Below are 16282 nucleotides of genomic sequence, written 5' to 3' on the forward strand. Positions count from 1 at the left end.
CACACAAAATGGTTAGGCTAACTACTGAAAGGCACTATTCTTTAAATATCGTAAATACCAGTGACTTCTAAGTAATATGTTTGGTTTGGTTGGTTACATTTCGTGTTGTATTTCCAAATGCACTCATAGGCCTACACAACAGTTCGTAAACAAAAGGAGGAAGCGGATGTTTGAATGAACTTCATTTCCCAGTGTGCAAGGCGCTCTTTATTGACCAATAGCAAAGAGAGAAACACTCATAATACACCAAGCCAACACACTTGCGTCGGTTCAGATGTCTCTAATTACTCAACGCGAGTAGTTGGTGTTTTTTTATTCTCTGTTATTTTATTCGTTACGTAGAGAGGATTGGCTAGTTCTGTTACAAATATATCGTTTAATCTCGGCACGTCCATTAGCAGTGGTTGAGTGCTTAAACAAATACATTTATTTGCTTTGTAGCTAGCTGGCTAGCTCTCTTCGACTCAGAAAAGTAATCGTGTCGATATTTGTTAGCTTAGCTAATTATCCTGAGAGTGATCATTGGTTGTTTTAGCTTGTTATTTTCATGGACATCAGGCTAAGTAATTGCCCTTTGTTCAACAACTCTTGACTGACTTTTTGACTACCAGCGATAATTTGTGAGACGCAGCATAGTGTATTTTTTCCGAGCTATACCTTCTTAGCTCGTATTATACCCAAAGGAGAACTCCAAACAAACAAAGAAGGTTTTGTATAGAAGCTAGGTTAGCTAGCAAATATAGCTGGCTGGCTGGCTGGCTTGCTAGCTACGTTAGCTAAACAGTACTGACAATCGAATTGGTTCCAAGTTAGATAACCAGCCAAATATCTTTATAACATGGCTCAACACAGTCATACTCAGGTTGCGAGCTCGCAAAAGGCACTAATGCTTGAAATGAAAAGTCTTCAAGAGGAACCAGTCGAAGGTTTCAAAATAACACTGGTGGACGAAGCAGACTTGTACAACTGGGAAGTAGCCATTTTCGGACCCCCCAACACACATTATGAAGGGGGATATTTTAAGGTAACATTAAATTAACTTGTTTTTTTAAATAATAATGTTTACAGGCATTTCGTTTTCCTTCGCTTGCCAGCAGGCCAAGACGCTATATTTAGATACCAGTGGCTAGCTGTTCTCACCTGCTATAAATAGTAGGCTAAGGTAGCTTGCTATCTGGATTCTAATTAACGTTAGCTGGCTTTGTGGCCAGTTGCTCGGTTGACACAATATCAGCCCTGTGCTAAGGTAACCTTCCTTAACGTAACCACATTTGTTCGAATTGGAAAAAATAAATGTCTTCCGTCTAAGCCTTACATTTACGGGTAGGTAACACAATGTAGATAATGCTTCGCTAGCTGGATAGGCTGTCAGCTAGCAGTCTTTGTTCCTAGTTCTCAGGGCACAGTGAATGTTCAACAAAAGAATAATTGGCTAATAACCACACTAGTGCTACTTCCAGGAAGCATATCGTCAGATTTTGTTTATTGATGTTTACCAATAGACAACGTGTTTATCCTGAGGCATCAATTTAATTACATTATCTGAATTATGTACAATTTATTTTTTGTACATTACGTGTAAAATTACATGTTGGCCTACTGTCATGCTTGAAACGTAACTTCAAAGAAAGGCACACGTCTGAAACAAATGGAATAGCTCTCAGCGAATATCCACACAATGAACACATTGACCCATTTCTCTTGGCGTCGACTTTGCACTCTCTTAAAAACAAAATGTCTTTAGAGACATAAGGTAAATCGCTTGTCAAGTTAAATACTTAACTTTTTTGTCACTAACATGAACGAATTCTAGGACAATAATAGAACCGAGGCAGGAATGCCGTAACTCCGGATTAGGGAATAAAGTAGGTCATAACGAGGAAAGTTCACATCTCGCCTTTGTTTACTTTTAGTCGTACATTGGACTTGGCAGGTTCTGTAATGTCAACGCTTGGCCCTGGCAGATTGGGACTCCTTGCCCAGACCCGAATAGCTCCCAGGGGCTGCGATCCATCCCTAGAGGACGCCTGACATGTCATGTGCTGGGAGCCATTTTTGCACCCGAACCCGACCCCTGAAGAGCAGAGACTGTATTTTAAAACGGCAGTTGTGTCTCTGTGTATACTCTTAATATTTATCATTTAAAAAGAAAAAAGAAAAAAGAAAACGTGGTGTAGAAATATATTTTCAAATGTAATTAATCAACTTTTACAATCAGTGGTTTTATGATTTTATTACATATTTGGGGTTTATGAACTGCTCTCCTACAGGGTATTGTTTTTTGAAAGGTTTTGTGATGAAATTGTTTTTGACTCAGACCTGGTTGAACTGGAAAGGGAGGAGATATCTTGTTTCCCTGACAATGAAACTGAGGTTCATTTGTCTGTTTGCCTTGTGGTACAAACTGCTATATCTGTGTTTTCCCCACTGCCGTTTAGGCCCGAATCAAGTTTCCCATCGACTACCCTTACTCCCCTCCAGCCTTCCGCTTCCTCACCAAAATGTGGCACCCCAACATTTATGAGGTAAGATCAACATCGCACCTACAGTAGTAACAGCATAACTTATGTTGTGTCTTGAAGGCCCTGTTCAGTGTCCTCGCCAAATCAGACCACCTGCTAAGTAAATCCCCATTTAGGGAAGACGACCTCAAAAGTACCACAAACCAAAAATGTCTTTGTCCTTAAGCCAGAGCCTGAGGATTAGGCCCAGTGGAGTTTGTTTTTGTTCTAGGAGCGGACACCATTCTAGTTGTGTTGCAACCACTCTGCTTTACTTTCGGGCGGGGAGTAGATCTGACTATAGTCATAAGGGAGGGGTAGGGGGTTTGCGACAGAGCCTAAGGGCTTATGTGTGGATGGTAAACTGGAGGTGGATGGTGATGTTCTGGCATGTTTCAAACGGCGCACGTGAGTCCTTCCTCTCAAGGAAGCAGAGAACTCCAACGGGGCCTCAGGGGCTTTCTTGTCAGTGGGGCCACATGTTAGTCAGGTCTGCCGTGTGGTAGTTTCGGGCTGTCATTATCGCTCATTATTATCATGATGTGAGTGTTAGTTTGAACAAAGATAGACCTGCACAGTCCTGTTTCACAATAACTGAAGTTAGTAAATGGGCAACGGAAATGAGAGGATTTGAAGTTGCCATGGAATTAATTGACTACAACATGGTTGCTTTCATCATGGATACACAGAAACAGTCTGCTTTGTTAGTGTCCATTCATGGATGTAAGACCAGTGTGAAGTTCAAATGGATATACAAGTTTTGAGATTTAGGTCAAGGACTTTATTTTTATGTAGATGGGAGACACAACCTTTTTCCAATCTGTCAGCGGGCTCTGTTTTGAACCACCTTGATTATTATTTGTTATTAGTTCATGATTAGTTGATTGATTTTGTTGTCTCTGTCATTGACTGTAATTTGTCCATGTTTGAGTACTTCAGATTGTGACTAATGATTGGTACTTGTACCCTCCATAGAATAATGTTCTTTTGTGTGTAGTTCTGCCAGATGATTAGTCACTGTGTACTTGTTGTTGTTGTTGTTGTTGCCGCCGCCTGTGGTTGCTCCATGTTTGGGTTCTGTTGTTGTTGTGGTATTAATGACATGGGTGTGTCCCACTTCAGAACGGTGATGTGTGCATCTCCATCCTGCACCCTCCTGTGGATGACCCCCAGAGCGGAGAGCTGCCCTCTGAGAGATGGAACCCCACACAAAACGTCAGGTAAACACAGCGCACAAATAACTACAGTTAACAAACACACATTTTTGTAAATAACTAAACATCACAATAGGGCCAGTCATTTGATACCAATTGTCAGCACCACAGGTCAGGTTTACAGTCTTGTGATTCAGGGAAACTGCAAACTGAAATGGCAAACTGGTGTTGTGAGTTCTGCTGCCATGAAATTACCAATAACACACAATGAAGCAGCAGTCCTTCAGCAGTTGTTTACATGTGTTACATACCTGATTGTAAGCTTTTGATAAGCAACTGAAGGTATGCAAACAGAAATGTGAACTCACATGGCTGTGTCGTCTCACATGAAAGAAAAAATGGGATTAGATATTCTGCTATTTAGATAGACCTCACCCTGGATTTTTCATATGTCATTGCTGTTGCATAAGGGCACTGCATAAAAGGAAAAGCACCTATTTGCTGTCTACCCTAGATCTAGATAAGAGGATACCTACCCTTAGCTGAGCATGCTGCAACCCAGTATGACACTTGAAGTGGGTTACACCAATTACCACTCCCTTTAGCTATGGGCTGATTTGAAATCATTGTTTTCATTTATATTTTGCCCACATAGTGCTGCTGTCCCCATAAAGCTACGGAACATGTGCATCTGGTGGTGTTGAATACCGTGCGCCAGCTCTCAGAGCATCTGGTCACACTCACAAATGCAGAAGTGATGTTATTCTGAGACCCGTGTTTACACAAAAGTAATGAGGACTGCTTTCCGTGCCATGTGCATCAGTATGAGTGGCTTTGAAAGTTGGAGTGAGGGAGCAATTTTGACCTCGTTTTTATTATTAATTTGCTGCCATCACACCACCTGCAACTCCATCCTAAAACCATCCATCCCATCTCCGAGTGTGCTTTTAGTCAGATTTAATCATGGCATAAATAAATCCTGTCTGTTTCAATCGTCCCTCCCTATATTAGGCTGGCAACTGCCACCTATTAATTTTTTCTGATATCCTGACCACAGAGACGGGCCTATTCCAATGTATTCTAAAGTAGTCAGTATACCATAGCAAAAACAAGCTGTCGCCACAAAGACACTGATGAAAGCAGAGACAGGAACTCTTTAATACACATGTGCCTGTCTGTATTTCATGTGTGTTTGGCTGTACACACACACACACACACACACACACTATGGTTTCCTGTTGACGACATACTGCTGAGTGTGAAAGGAAGTTGGCGTCAGTCCCCTCACCCTCTGCACTTTCTACTTGTGGCCTCCCCATCCCCCGCTCCCTGCGTGGTATCTCTGGCCCCTGATTGTCCACAAGTGGAAGTAGCCTGACCGCTCCAGCTTTAGTTATGACAACTTTTGAAAGACCACTTAAATGTTTCTGTGAGGACTTTGCTTTCGGCATCAAGCCTGTGCTTATTCACCGTTTGAATGTAATTTTTAAATATTGTGTTTGATCAAAACCTAGATATTTAGTTGTGTGTGTACAAGACCTGTTAAAGTCTCCCCTGTATGAAAGCTTTTCAGTCCTTCACATTCACATATCAAGCCAGTAATTTTCATCGAACCTTTAAGTTGATCTTACCAAAAACAGTAATTAAGCAGAGACCAGAGTCAGCTCTGTAACTCTTCTAATTTCTTTGCCGATTTCTCACTTTTGTTGTCGCATTTTGCTCTACGGAGCTCCCCCCTATACTTGTTTACCTTTGGAAAGGGTATATAAAGATCTTACACAGTGTACCTTTTTAAGATTAAAATGTTGCGTAGGGGGCCTTTAACAGACTATACGTTTTCAAGCAGTGGCTCTGGAAAGTATCCCAGTGATGTTTTTATTCAAAGTGAGGTACAGTACAGAATCAGATGCATATTTCCATTAGTATGCTTGTTACCTAGGAATGCAATAACCCAGTCTGACACTTTTGAAGTGAAGTGGGTCACACCGATGTGAAGTCCTTTGCTGGACTTTTCTTCCTTTGCATTTGGAAAATGCTACACAACACTCTTCTGTCCAGGTAGTGTAGGGAGTTGTGCCAACTTTAAACTCCGTACTGATGGAAGTTTTAACCCCCCAGGACCATTCTGCTGAGTGTGATCTCTCTGCTGAACGAGCCCAACACATTCTCCCCGGCCAACGTGGACGCCTCTGTAATGTACCGCAAGTGGAGGGACAGCAAGGGCAAGGAGCGCGAGTACGGCGAAATCATCAGGTAAGGACATACACTGCACTGAGGATAGTCTAAGGACTGAAACTTTTGCACAGCACTTTTGCACTTTTTGCACTTGTGAGAAAAAAAGCCTCCGAAAAATGTAAAATAGAAATACAAGTGGTTTAAAACCAAACCCTTCTTTTTTGACTGTTGTCTTTCTGAGTGCGAGTCCTCTCTGTCTGTTCATAACCTTTTTATGACCACCGCACCAGAGACTTTGAAGGACTAAAAAACAAGGCGCAGCTCAAATCCTGTGTTTTTTGAAGGACACACACACACACACACACACACATACACATATACAAAGTGCTATTGACTAAATTATATCACAATATGTTAAAATGCTTGTAAAACGGCTGAATTTGGACCTTAATGTTCTCTTCATGTGCCACATTGTGATGACTCATAAGTGCTGTAATCATTGGCATTCATTGAAGGTGGCCGATGTTTTCTCAAAATAGTGAACTAGCCAACATGCTGTGTAAATGCTTAAGGTACACACAAGAGATTCCAAATCACTCCGGTACCACGCACAGCCTGATTAGGTGCAGGTAGATTGTAGGAACATTTAAATAGCAATAAAAAAGGATCACTCTACCTCACACTGTTGACTTTCACCTGCTTTTGCAAGTCAACAGAGTGCGGTAGAGCGATCCTTTTTATTGCTGTACAGTACACATATGAGACTTGACTTTCTAGACCTCACCTTGAAAAACCACCACAGACCATTTCTTTCATACAGTACATGCACTTTTGCTTTGCGTTGAATTTTCCACATAAACAGGGGCTGGGTGAAGCTAACTGGGCTCTTCCCTCTATCTGTGTCCACAGGAAACAGGTGTTGGCCACCAAGGCAGACGCAGACCGCGACGGTGTGAAGGTGCCCACCACGTTGGCAGAGTACTGCGTACGCACGCGAGCCCCCGCCCCCGACGAGGGCTCTGACCTCCTCTACGATGATTACTATGACGACGATGACCTCGAGGAAGAGGACGAGGACGACTGCTGCTATGCCGAGGACGACTCTGGCAACGAGGAGTCATGACAACTCACCAGCTCGTCTTCCAGCCACCCCAACCCACCCAACCACCCCTAAACACACACACACACACACACACAAACACACACACACACACACACTTACCTGCAACATCACATAGGCACACACACACACACACACACACACTTACCTGCAACATCACATAGGCACACACATACATAAATGCCCCCTGCCCCCCATCCCACCCATACCCATACTCATGGACTTCATTCTACCACAGATACTAATGCCAACAAGCATACACACACACATACACACACCACAACCACACAAACAACCTGTTGCACACAAGACGAGCATGCAACCCCCCTCTCTGTCCCCCTCCTGCTGTGGACAGAGAGATGTTGAAATGGACTACAGAAATTTCTAGAGTTTATTTCTAATATTATTCCTTGTTTTTGTTGACGCTCTTTTCCTCTTCCTGTTCTTTTTGTTTTCATCTTTTTTAGACGATGAACAAGTGACATCCCGTTATTCATCCCTTCCTCTTGTTTTTTTCCCCTCTTCCAGGCTTTTCCATGCTGCGCGTTCTCTGGCCTGTGTTGATACAGTATGCCCTTTTGCGCCCCCCACTCTTCCCACGTGTGTGTGTGTGTGTGTGTATGTGTGTGTTTACCTTTCACTGCTGAGGCGCTGCAGGTCAGAGGGCATCTATTGCGTTCACCACAACAAACCCCTATTACCAGCATTGTCTGGGAGTGTCCTATCCAGGCAAACTACAGGACAACAACAGACTGCATTAGCAAATAGAAGGCCAGGGTAGGGTGAAGGAAAGGGAAGTGCACTTTTGGCCTTTGGAGAGCCCTTCTCTTCATCTCTCTCCATCTCTCTCGTTCACTCTCTCTCTCTCTCCATCTCTCTCTCTCTCTCCTTCTCTCTTTCACTGGCAGAAAGAATGAGTTTGAGAGTGGAAAAGTATGAATCATCTGGAGTCTGCTGGGAACACTACCCCCCCCCCCCCCCCCCCCCAATGCCCCTCTAGTCAGATAGGACAAACCCCAACAATTTGCTGAAATTGCCTCAAGTGTAGTGGGGTGAACCAATACAAAAGGACTTTTTCAGAGCAGAGTGCTATCAAGGCGCGTGTGTGTATGTATGTGTGTGTGTGTGTGTCCCCTACCCCCCACCACACATGATGGATCTGTCTCATGCAGGAGTGTTGTCCTGGGTTTGAAGGGGTCTTTACACAACACTACCACAACATCATTCAGCTTCAGATTTCAAAAAAGAACAATAACTTAAGCCACTGGCAAGGTTGGGTTTGATGTTTTCCATTTAATTTTTCCATATTGTGTGTGGTGGAGATAATGATGTGGGTCATATGAGGTGGGATGAGTGGGATGAGTTCATGTTTTGCTGTCATTGTTACTCTTCGTATATTAGTGTGCTCGTTTAGCTTGCCTGATTCGTGGATGTCGGACGGGCATCTCTAAATGATAGATGGACAAATAGGGGAAACAAACTTTGAGGAAATTATTTTATCGATTTGATTGAATTCCAGTTTAAAGTGGATTTATACACAAATTATGTACCCATATTGTGTTTTTATCATAATGAGAATTTATTTAAAACGTGTGTGTGTGCGTGCGCGCGAGTGCGTGTGTAGGTTTCATGCTAGGAGCTGGTGCTAATGATGGATTGGGTGTGTTTATTCTCAAGCGATTGTGTATGGTATTGAATCACTGATGGCATCAACTTTTCCTCTCCCTGCTACTCTTTCAGATCAGATGCTGGGTGAGGGGTGCTTGTAACCCACCCAAGAACCATGGACAATGTACTGGTGTGTGTGTTTTTTCTTTAAAAAAGATGTTTGAGAGTGTTAAGGGCTGAAGAATCAACTGCTGACACTCTTAATGTCCTTTTCCCTTTCACGTTGAATTCAACAATACTGGAGAGTGGGTCGACATTACTGTGTGAGAGCGAGCTGTCTCTCCACCCTACCCCCTCTCCCTCTTCCTAGCAACAGAGAGACTGGTGTGACCTGTTCCCTGTTTGGATCGAACTTGTGTTTTTCAACTCAGGACACTCCCAACAAAACACACAAGAAAACAGCAGCAACAAAAAGTGTATGCTTTAAAAAAAAAAATCATGGCTCCCAGTCTCTTTAGTCATTATTTCACTTTTAAGGTTTACAGCTTCTCACACTCTTGTTCAAGTGCACGTGAAAGTTATGGGCGCTCCTTTTACTTACCTATCTATAAGTTTTCTTTTTTTTCTTCTTTTTTTTAATGGTTTGTTGGTCTATTTAAATGCAAATGAAAAATAAAGAACTTTATTAGAAAATACTTTTGTTGCCGTTTTGACTTCTTACCCTTAAACAGTATAGGGGAATCATGAAGCCTTAATGGGCCCTTGTGACTAAGAGGTTTGCCATTTTCATCCTGGGGATAGAGGAAACGTCCGTGGGGGATATAGCTAAGCCACTTGCTCCTTGGGCAGTGGGTCCCCCGGTGTCTCCCCACTGCTCAAAGGCTGTGTGTGGACTCTCCTGCACCCCTGCATGGTGTGCTTCTGATGTGCACACTGTGTGTGTGTGTGTCCATGTGATACCAGATTCCTGTGTGCATTTCACCAGTCACTCTTCTCCCATTCACGGCCATTTCTGATTCTGGCAGATTGGTTGATTGACCCTAGCTTTGAAAAATGCCCTTGGATTTGGTATAGTTATAATAAATTGTTGATTCCTGTTTTAAGTAAGTATTTTTGAATGTTGTTGTGTATTCAAAGAATTCTAGGTTTTTCATGTGTGACTGACTGAAATATCCCAATTCATCTATTGATGTGTAACTGAAGTTAAATATTTACCCGTGGCTTTATTTTTGGTCTTTTTTTTTTAATCCTGGCAACAGCAGTTGACAAGATGCCAAGTAGATTTGGACTGGTCAGTGTCCGGTTGATTCGCCTACTTCTAGTTATCACCACCAGCAGAGAGCAGTAGAGCTACAGCAGCGAGGTCTCCTGCAGACTAGAGCCGAAGTCGTTTACATCCTGCAAGAGCACAGTTCTACAAACATGACGTTGACAGATGGCTCAACGCCACCTGTTGACAAGTCCATATAGGCCTATATTGTAACATGGGGTGAGTTGAAGCACCATAATTTCCACAAAGCAGAAATAAAATATTAGACATACAAGGATACGGCTAGAGGGGCAGGATTAGTGCAAAAAGCACTAGTTGTAACACTTACATGTATAGGTTATTGTACATTGCCACATTAAACTGTAGTATACATTTTGTGTATTTTATGCTATTGAGACCAATTTAGAAAACACAAACAGACACACACACACACACACACACACACAGTACATACACAGTAACAAAGCACCCATACATGCACCTCACATACACAAAAAAACATGCATGCTCCCACATAGGCTATTTTGGCTATGGTCATTCTGAGAAAAATAAATAAAAAAGACAATGTTCTCCTGTATTCATAGGCCTACTGCTATGTCCCAAACGTGTTTTTGAAACATACTGGGTGGTATGGCCTCTCTTTTTATGTCTTTTGTCCAACTGTTACAACTTTCCCTAGTAACAAAGGACCACCTTGTATTCTGCATCAGGTCTGTGATTTCCTTGCAGAAATTTGAGTTGGTTCTATCTGAAGTAGACAAATAAGGGACATTTAAAAAAAAAAAGAAGAAGAAAAAAAGACAGGATTGTAGCTGAAAAAAAAACAAGAGAGTTACAGGTGCTGATGAATAAAAAAAAGTGTACAATACCCGGTCTCTATAAAGGACCCTCAATATGGACATTTTGGGGTAGGCTAACTGTCTTTGTGTGCAATGTCTTCATTCTCTTGTCTCAAACAGACAAAATAGGTAATGCAATCATTTTTGTAAGGCCACAGCCTTTCATCCTTCAACACTACCCTACCATATCTGAGTGAAAACATTACTCATAAAAACACTTTTAGTTTGCTTTTAGCAAACACTTTTAGTTTGCAGTTAGTTACATTGTGCAGCTGATTATACCCAGAGACCATGATGAATGGCATAGTCTAGCCTTTGTATCATGACTCCCAGGGACTTTCTCCTATCCACGACACATTTCATGACCATAAAATAGGGTAAATCTAGGTTTTATAATCGATTTCCTGTAGTCTAAAACTAAGCGATGGGCAATAGGCAAAATATAGCTACTGAAGCTTTTTATGACATTGTTCTTGTACAACATATTAACACCAAGGACTATCCTACCCTATAGCCTAGTATCCACAAGCACATGTCATGTAACTATTAAAGTGCATAAGTGCCCTGACAAACAAGACATGGCCAGCAGCTTAAGAGGTGTCTTTGCTTAGCAGGGTAGACTTGTGACTGTGGTGGAAAAAGTGGGTTTCTATCAGTTTTTCTGGAGAACATAGAGTCAGTTTCACCCTCTCAAAATGCTCTGGAGACCTGATCTTACCGCCCTCTTACACATCAACCTCTTGGCCCTCTTGGCCCTCTCATCCCTCAGAGATGTAGGGCCAAGGTGGGTGTAGGTTTACCGGTAGGCCCCGTTTTGGACCAGAGGGGTAGGCCATGCACGAGCCGCGATGTCTGTCGGCCAAGAGGAATTATCCTAGATTTTGGTACTGTATGTCAGGGACACACGTGCAGGCCTCTGTTTTTAGCCTATCTGTAAGGAGGATGAACAGCAGACATGAAGGAGAAAATAACTTGTTGCCAAATGTCAGAGGGAAAAAAAACTGATGCTACGTTGCCGTGGAAACGGTGGTACTAGGCTCTCGGCTCTCTTTTACATCTCCTCTTCCTCACCGCGTTGTGTGATTCCATGAAAGGCGCAGTTTGTAAGTGTACCATTGGATTTCGGCTGACTTTGTGTGATAAGTTATTTTGGAGTCATTGTCGCTGTGTTACAGGCTTCATGGCTATCTCTCCAATCAAGAGGGCCTAGTTGTCCTAACATGACGCAACAGGTATTGACAAAAGCCAAAGAGAGCTGTCAGCGCGCAATCTAGGTTATTTATAGTTAAACACCTCCCTGCATAACACACAATAACAAATGGACCACCGCAGGAGCTCTCATTTTGCAGCGAGTGTAAGTTGACTTAGCCATTAGTGGGAGGCCTCACATGCTTGCCAAAAAAAGTCTCACCAGCCAAACTTGTCCTGAATACTTCAGTCAGTAACTGATGACTTCATGCAACCATGCACTGGATCTAGCCTGTCCCATGCTGCCTTGGGCGCAATTTCATTCACGCTGCTAAGGCAGTCTGGAAACTACCGCCCTAATTTTTGCCTGAGATAGGGGACCAATCACAGAACAGGGGGAAAGCAAAATGATGGTGAGCTATGCACAGACGCATTTGATGGACATCCGTGGCGCCCAATGAAAGCTTTTTTCAAATACAAGAAAATGACCGTTTGGTTGCCAGACCACATCTCATTTGAGAAGTGGTAGGCGCTAGCCAGGCTGCACTGGACCCTCCGCAGGAGGCCATAAAGGACTTGAATTACTTACTTACAGGCACAGTCAGCGATTGTGCATGACGTGGTGTTAGTTTATGTTTATATTGAAATATCTTAGCAGATGCTCTTGTCCAAAACAATATACATGATATTTTAATCAAGGGCCAAACAAAGCACACCAGAGAGGTATGTTATGGTCTCCCAGAGTATTCCCAGAGAAACTTCACACAGTGTTTAATTTTGTTTGCTATACTCCCAATTGTATTGTTCCTAGTTTTGAGAGCCTGAGCTGCCTCTGAGTCAGGATTTGTTTTCAGTGTACTGCAGATCATGAGGAGGTGCTCACTGAATGTAACAAAAATGTTATGAGCTTGAAATTGCGTACGATTGCTGACTGTCTGTAATTGAAGTCAATTAAATAAAATGCCACTGGTTTTGTCCTTTTATTAAAAGTTATCAAAACATTTACTTAGAAACCTTACAGATTGTGTTCATGTCAGAGCAAAAGCAACGGTGGGCCCAGAGTCTTTTTTTTAAAGTAAATGTATCTAGTGACTTTCACCAGGTCTAGTGTTGCTGGTTTGAGCATATGTTGTTCCTAAAAGACTTGATGGGTCTTCTCTGATGGTTTTAAAGCACAAACCTCAACCACACTACCAACAGGCATCATAGATATTTGCTCAGCAGCCCTTAGGTATCTTTCATGTTGAAAAATGTCTTAACTGGTTTGAATGCTACAGTACCTCAAAAGCTGGTCATTCAGTGTCTGGACAAGGATAGGTATCTCATGACCTTATCACTGGCGTGTCAGGAATCAGCACTGCCCACTCGGGACTATTTTCCATTTCCATTTAAATCCTTATGTGAGATGATTCTCCCATCACTGTTGTGCAGATGATTCTTAATTTGACTCGTTTTCCACCTCAGATGACTCCACTTTTTCTGGATATCTGCATGCCTCAGTGATATTTCAGTTTACATGAAAGTCTTTCCAAAACTGACAATCCAGATATTTCCCAACATCCATCTTGTCACATCTTCATTGACCCCAACTGAAACTGTTGAAAGTATACAGCCTAAACCACAAAGCTATGTTTGACTGATACAAGGTCAGACCCTATCTCATGCCATACGTGACAATTTTCAAACTAGACTACCGGTATTCCATGTTAGCAGGCCTACCTGCATAAGTAGTGAGCTTATCCCCCTACTGCAGTCCTCTCATGAGCATCTGTTGTGTTGGCCTGACATTAATAGACTAACAAGAGGTCCCTGTCAAAATCATTCTCCTCTGTGATTCCTCATTGATAGAACCTATATGTTCTCTATTCTAACTTATTCCACTGCTTTGTTGAATTTTCAGACTGGCTATTATTGTTGTTGTTATTACTGGTAGTCTATTACATCAACAATGTATTTTAATGTCCTATTATTTTTCATGCTAATATAATATTTTCATTGTTGTAAGTAGCTTTGAATAAAACTCTACATAAACATCAACTGAGAAGGTGCATTCAGACACATGTTTAGCTAATACACATAAACAATACCTATGTCAGAAGACACACAGCAGTGAAATTTGATGCGTTCTCTGAAGTGTTAACGTTGGCAACCTGGGAAATTAGAAAAGATGTGTTCATCAGGCCATTCCAACTGCAGTAATGTGCCGCTTCTCTCTAGGCAATTACTTAATTGCATTTTAATGTTACGCAGAGAGAGAGAGAGAGAGAGAGAGAGAGAGAGAGAGAGAGAGAGAGAGAGAGAGAGAGAGAGAGAGAGAGAGAGAGAGCGCGCAATATAGTCTTAACTCTTAACCATAAACTAGATCCAGGAAAAATGGTTTCCCAAATGAGGACATGACGATCAGTTCGGACAGATTGTGTTCTAGAACAGATTCAGCAGTAATTTCACAGAGGGTACAGGTAGGCTAGTGTATTTGAGTAGGCTATGCTAAGGCAAATATTTGTGATGATGGGGCAAATTTGCAAAGAGGGAGGTGATTGCTTTGTTGATGCGTGAGCAATATGCTTCTGAAAATGAGATATTACATTTATGCAATTTTGCCATTGCCGCTCCCCTCATAAACTTAGCTTATTGACTGCGTACAGCGAGTCGCCTGTTCATTTTTTATTAGGCTATTATTCTCCTCACCAACCAACACTTTTCGGCTTCTGAGAAAGTCACTGCGTTGCCATATTTCACGTTTCCACGGATACCAACTGTTAAATTAGAGTTAGCCTATAGAGAACAGAACAGAGCCCATTCGTTACGTCTGTTAAGCGGAAAAACAAGAAAAAAAACAAAAACAAAACAAGACAAGTTGACTGTAGTCAACATATCAATCACGCATATAAAGAAATGCGACTTGATAGAAGGGTCCTGTCAGCACACTGGAGCGCGCCAGTTTGGTAACATATGTATTTGACATCACTGTTGTTTCCTTTGCAGATTATAAAACAGGCTACATCAGTTTAACATACAAACTTTAGTGTTTCCTGTTTCATAGTGGACGCAAGGAAAAAACATAATTAATTGTGGGGATGCGCAAGAGCCTCAGCAGTCTCTCATTGGCTGCCTTAAGTAAACACGGCGCGCGGGGGGCTAGGGATATAAACGCCAAGTAGGCTTCCTCCTCCGACCACCGTCGCATCCCTGTCTAGGACTAAAGCAATAGAGGAGAGGTGGTGACACGGTGAATGAGACGACGCATCAAAATTCATGCGAAATCTGGTGGTGTTCTGTGTGGACCTCAAGCGATTTCTGCTTTACAGTAAGTTTTGTGTTAGACAACTCAACAGGTGCTCTCACCGGAAAAACAGTGCTTTACGATAACTTTTGCGATGTAACTTGTATATCTACATGAAACCAATGCAGAATGATCTATAGTCTTCATTTTTAGTACTGTATAATTTTGATACTGTTTTGTACAATTTGAAATGGATGAAATGTTAATTGTGAACTTTCTTTCGTTTTGTTTTCTGCTTTCCGCCGCATAAGCTATTTTAAAACGACCTCATAACGTGTTTTTAAGTTTAATTTTATCGGCTGAAGTTCAGGCTTTTAAGATATGTTCCCTTCTTTGGGAAGTACAGGGATTACTTACCTGTGAATCACACACAACTGTAATGTACTAGTGGTTAAACTGTTTATGTAACCTCCGGTGTCCCTCCACTCCCATGGCAAATACTGCGCAGAATGTGTTCTGAAAACAGTGACAAACGGGAGGTTTGCTACTGTGCTACCGAAATCAACGCTTTTTGGTTAAATAATTACGCAAATGAAAACTTAACAAATTTGAAGATCAACAACCGCATAATTTATAATATTTTCCTCATCTGTTCGGTTTAGGCAGTCCCTCTGAAATCTTATGAGGATATTGGTTTGATGTGTAATAAATGTATGTCATCCCTCTAGTAAAGTAAATGAAAACGCCCGGGGTATATGCAAATATGTCGGTGAAGCTGAACTTCCTTGTCCTATTACATTTCTCATGGTGAAATTGAAAATGTTAACTGCTCTCTCTGTAGATAAAAATAGTCTGCCAGGTGCATGGCAAAATCCATTTTAAAACTATACCTATTCGATCCCACATTCATTCATTTCAGTTCCACCTCGTTAGCACAGATGTAGTATCAAACTAATAATGAAAATATGATTAACACCGTCAAACATGGCGCAGGTTGATTCCAATCTAAGGATAAATCAATAGCTTTTAAAAGATTTTAAGAAACTCAACCCTTCTTTGTGTTGCTATAGCAGCTGATTATGTTTCCTGGGCAACTGTCTGACTGACCCTAAGAGAACACGGAGGTCCTAATTAATTGATGTAATTAATCAATGAGCTGATCGATGTGTCTGGGCCCCTTCAGGTCTCCGAGGCACTGAACCCC

At 41.9% G+C, this 16282-nt stretch overlaps 1 protein-coding gene across 1 annotated transcript; it reads left to right on the forward strand.

Moving 5' to 3' along the window:
- The first annotated feature begins 261 nt into the window (after window positions 1-261).
- LOC134072327 (ubiquitin-conjugating enzyme E2 R2-like) lies at window positions 262-9253 on the forward strand. The gene is made up of 5 exons (XM_062528961.1): window positions 262-1024; window positions 2439-2525; window positions 3624-3721; window positions 5774-5908; window positions 6740-9253. Exons 1-5 carry the CDS (start codon window positions 839-841, stop codon window positions 6951-6953), a joined length of 720 nt encoding a protein of 239 aa, XP_062384945.1. The 5' UTR covers window positions 262-838; the 3' UTR covers window positions 6954-9253.
- Window positions 9254-16282: the final 7029 nt, after the last annotated feature.

The sequence above is a fragment of the Sardina pilchardus genome, chromosome 2, assembly GCF_963854185.1.
Source record: "Sardina pilchardus chromosome 2, fSarPil1.1, whole genome shotgun sequence".
Classification (NCBI taxonomy): Eukaryota; Metazoa; Chordata; class Actinopteri; order Clupeiformes; family Clupeidae; genus Sardina; species Sardina pilchardus.

What these genes read in the sequence shown, in the direction of transcription:
- LOC134072327 (XM_062528961.1), top strand. Translation starts at nt 839, where the DNA reads ATGGCTCAACACAGTCATACTCAGGTTGCGAGCTCGCAAAAGGCACTA. An exon ending in ATGAAGGGGGATATTTTAAG is followed by an intron (nt 1,025 to 2,438) that starts GTAACATTAAAT and finishes ACTGCCGTTTAG; the next exon opens with GCCCGAATCAAGTTTCCCAT. An exon ending in AACCCCACACAAAACGTCAG is followed by an intron (nt 3,722 to 5,773) that starts GTAAACACAGCG and finishes TTAACCCCCCAG; the next exon opens with GACCATTCTGCTGAGTGTGA.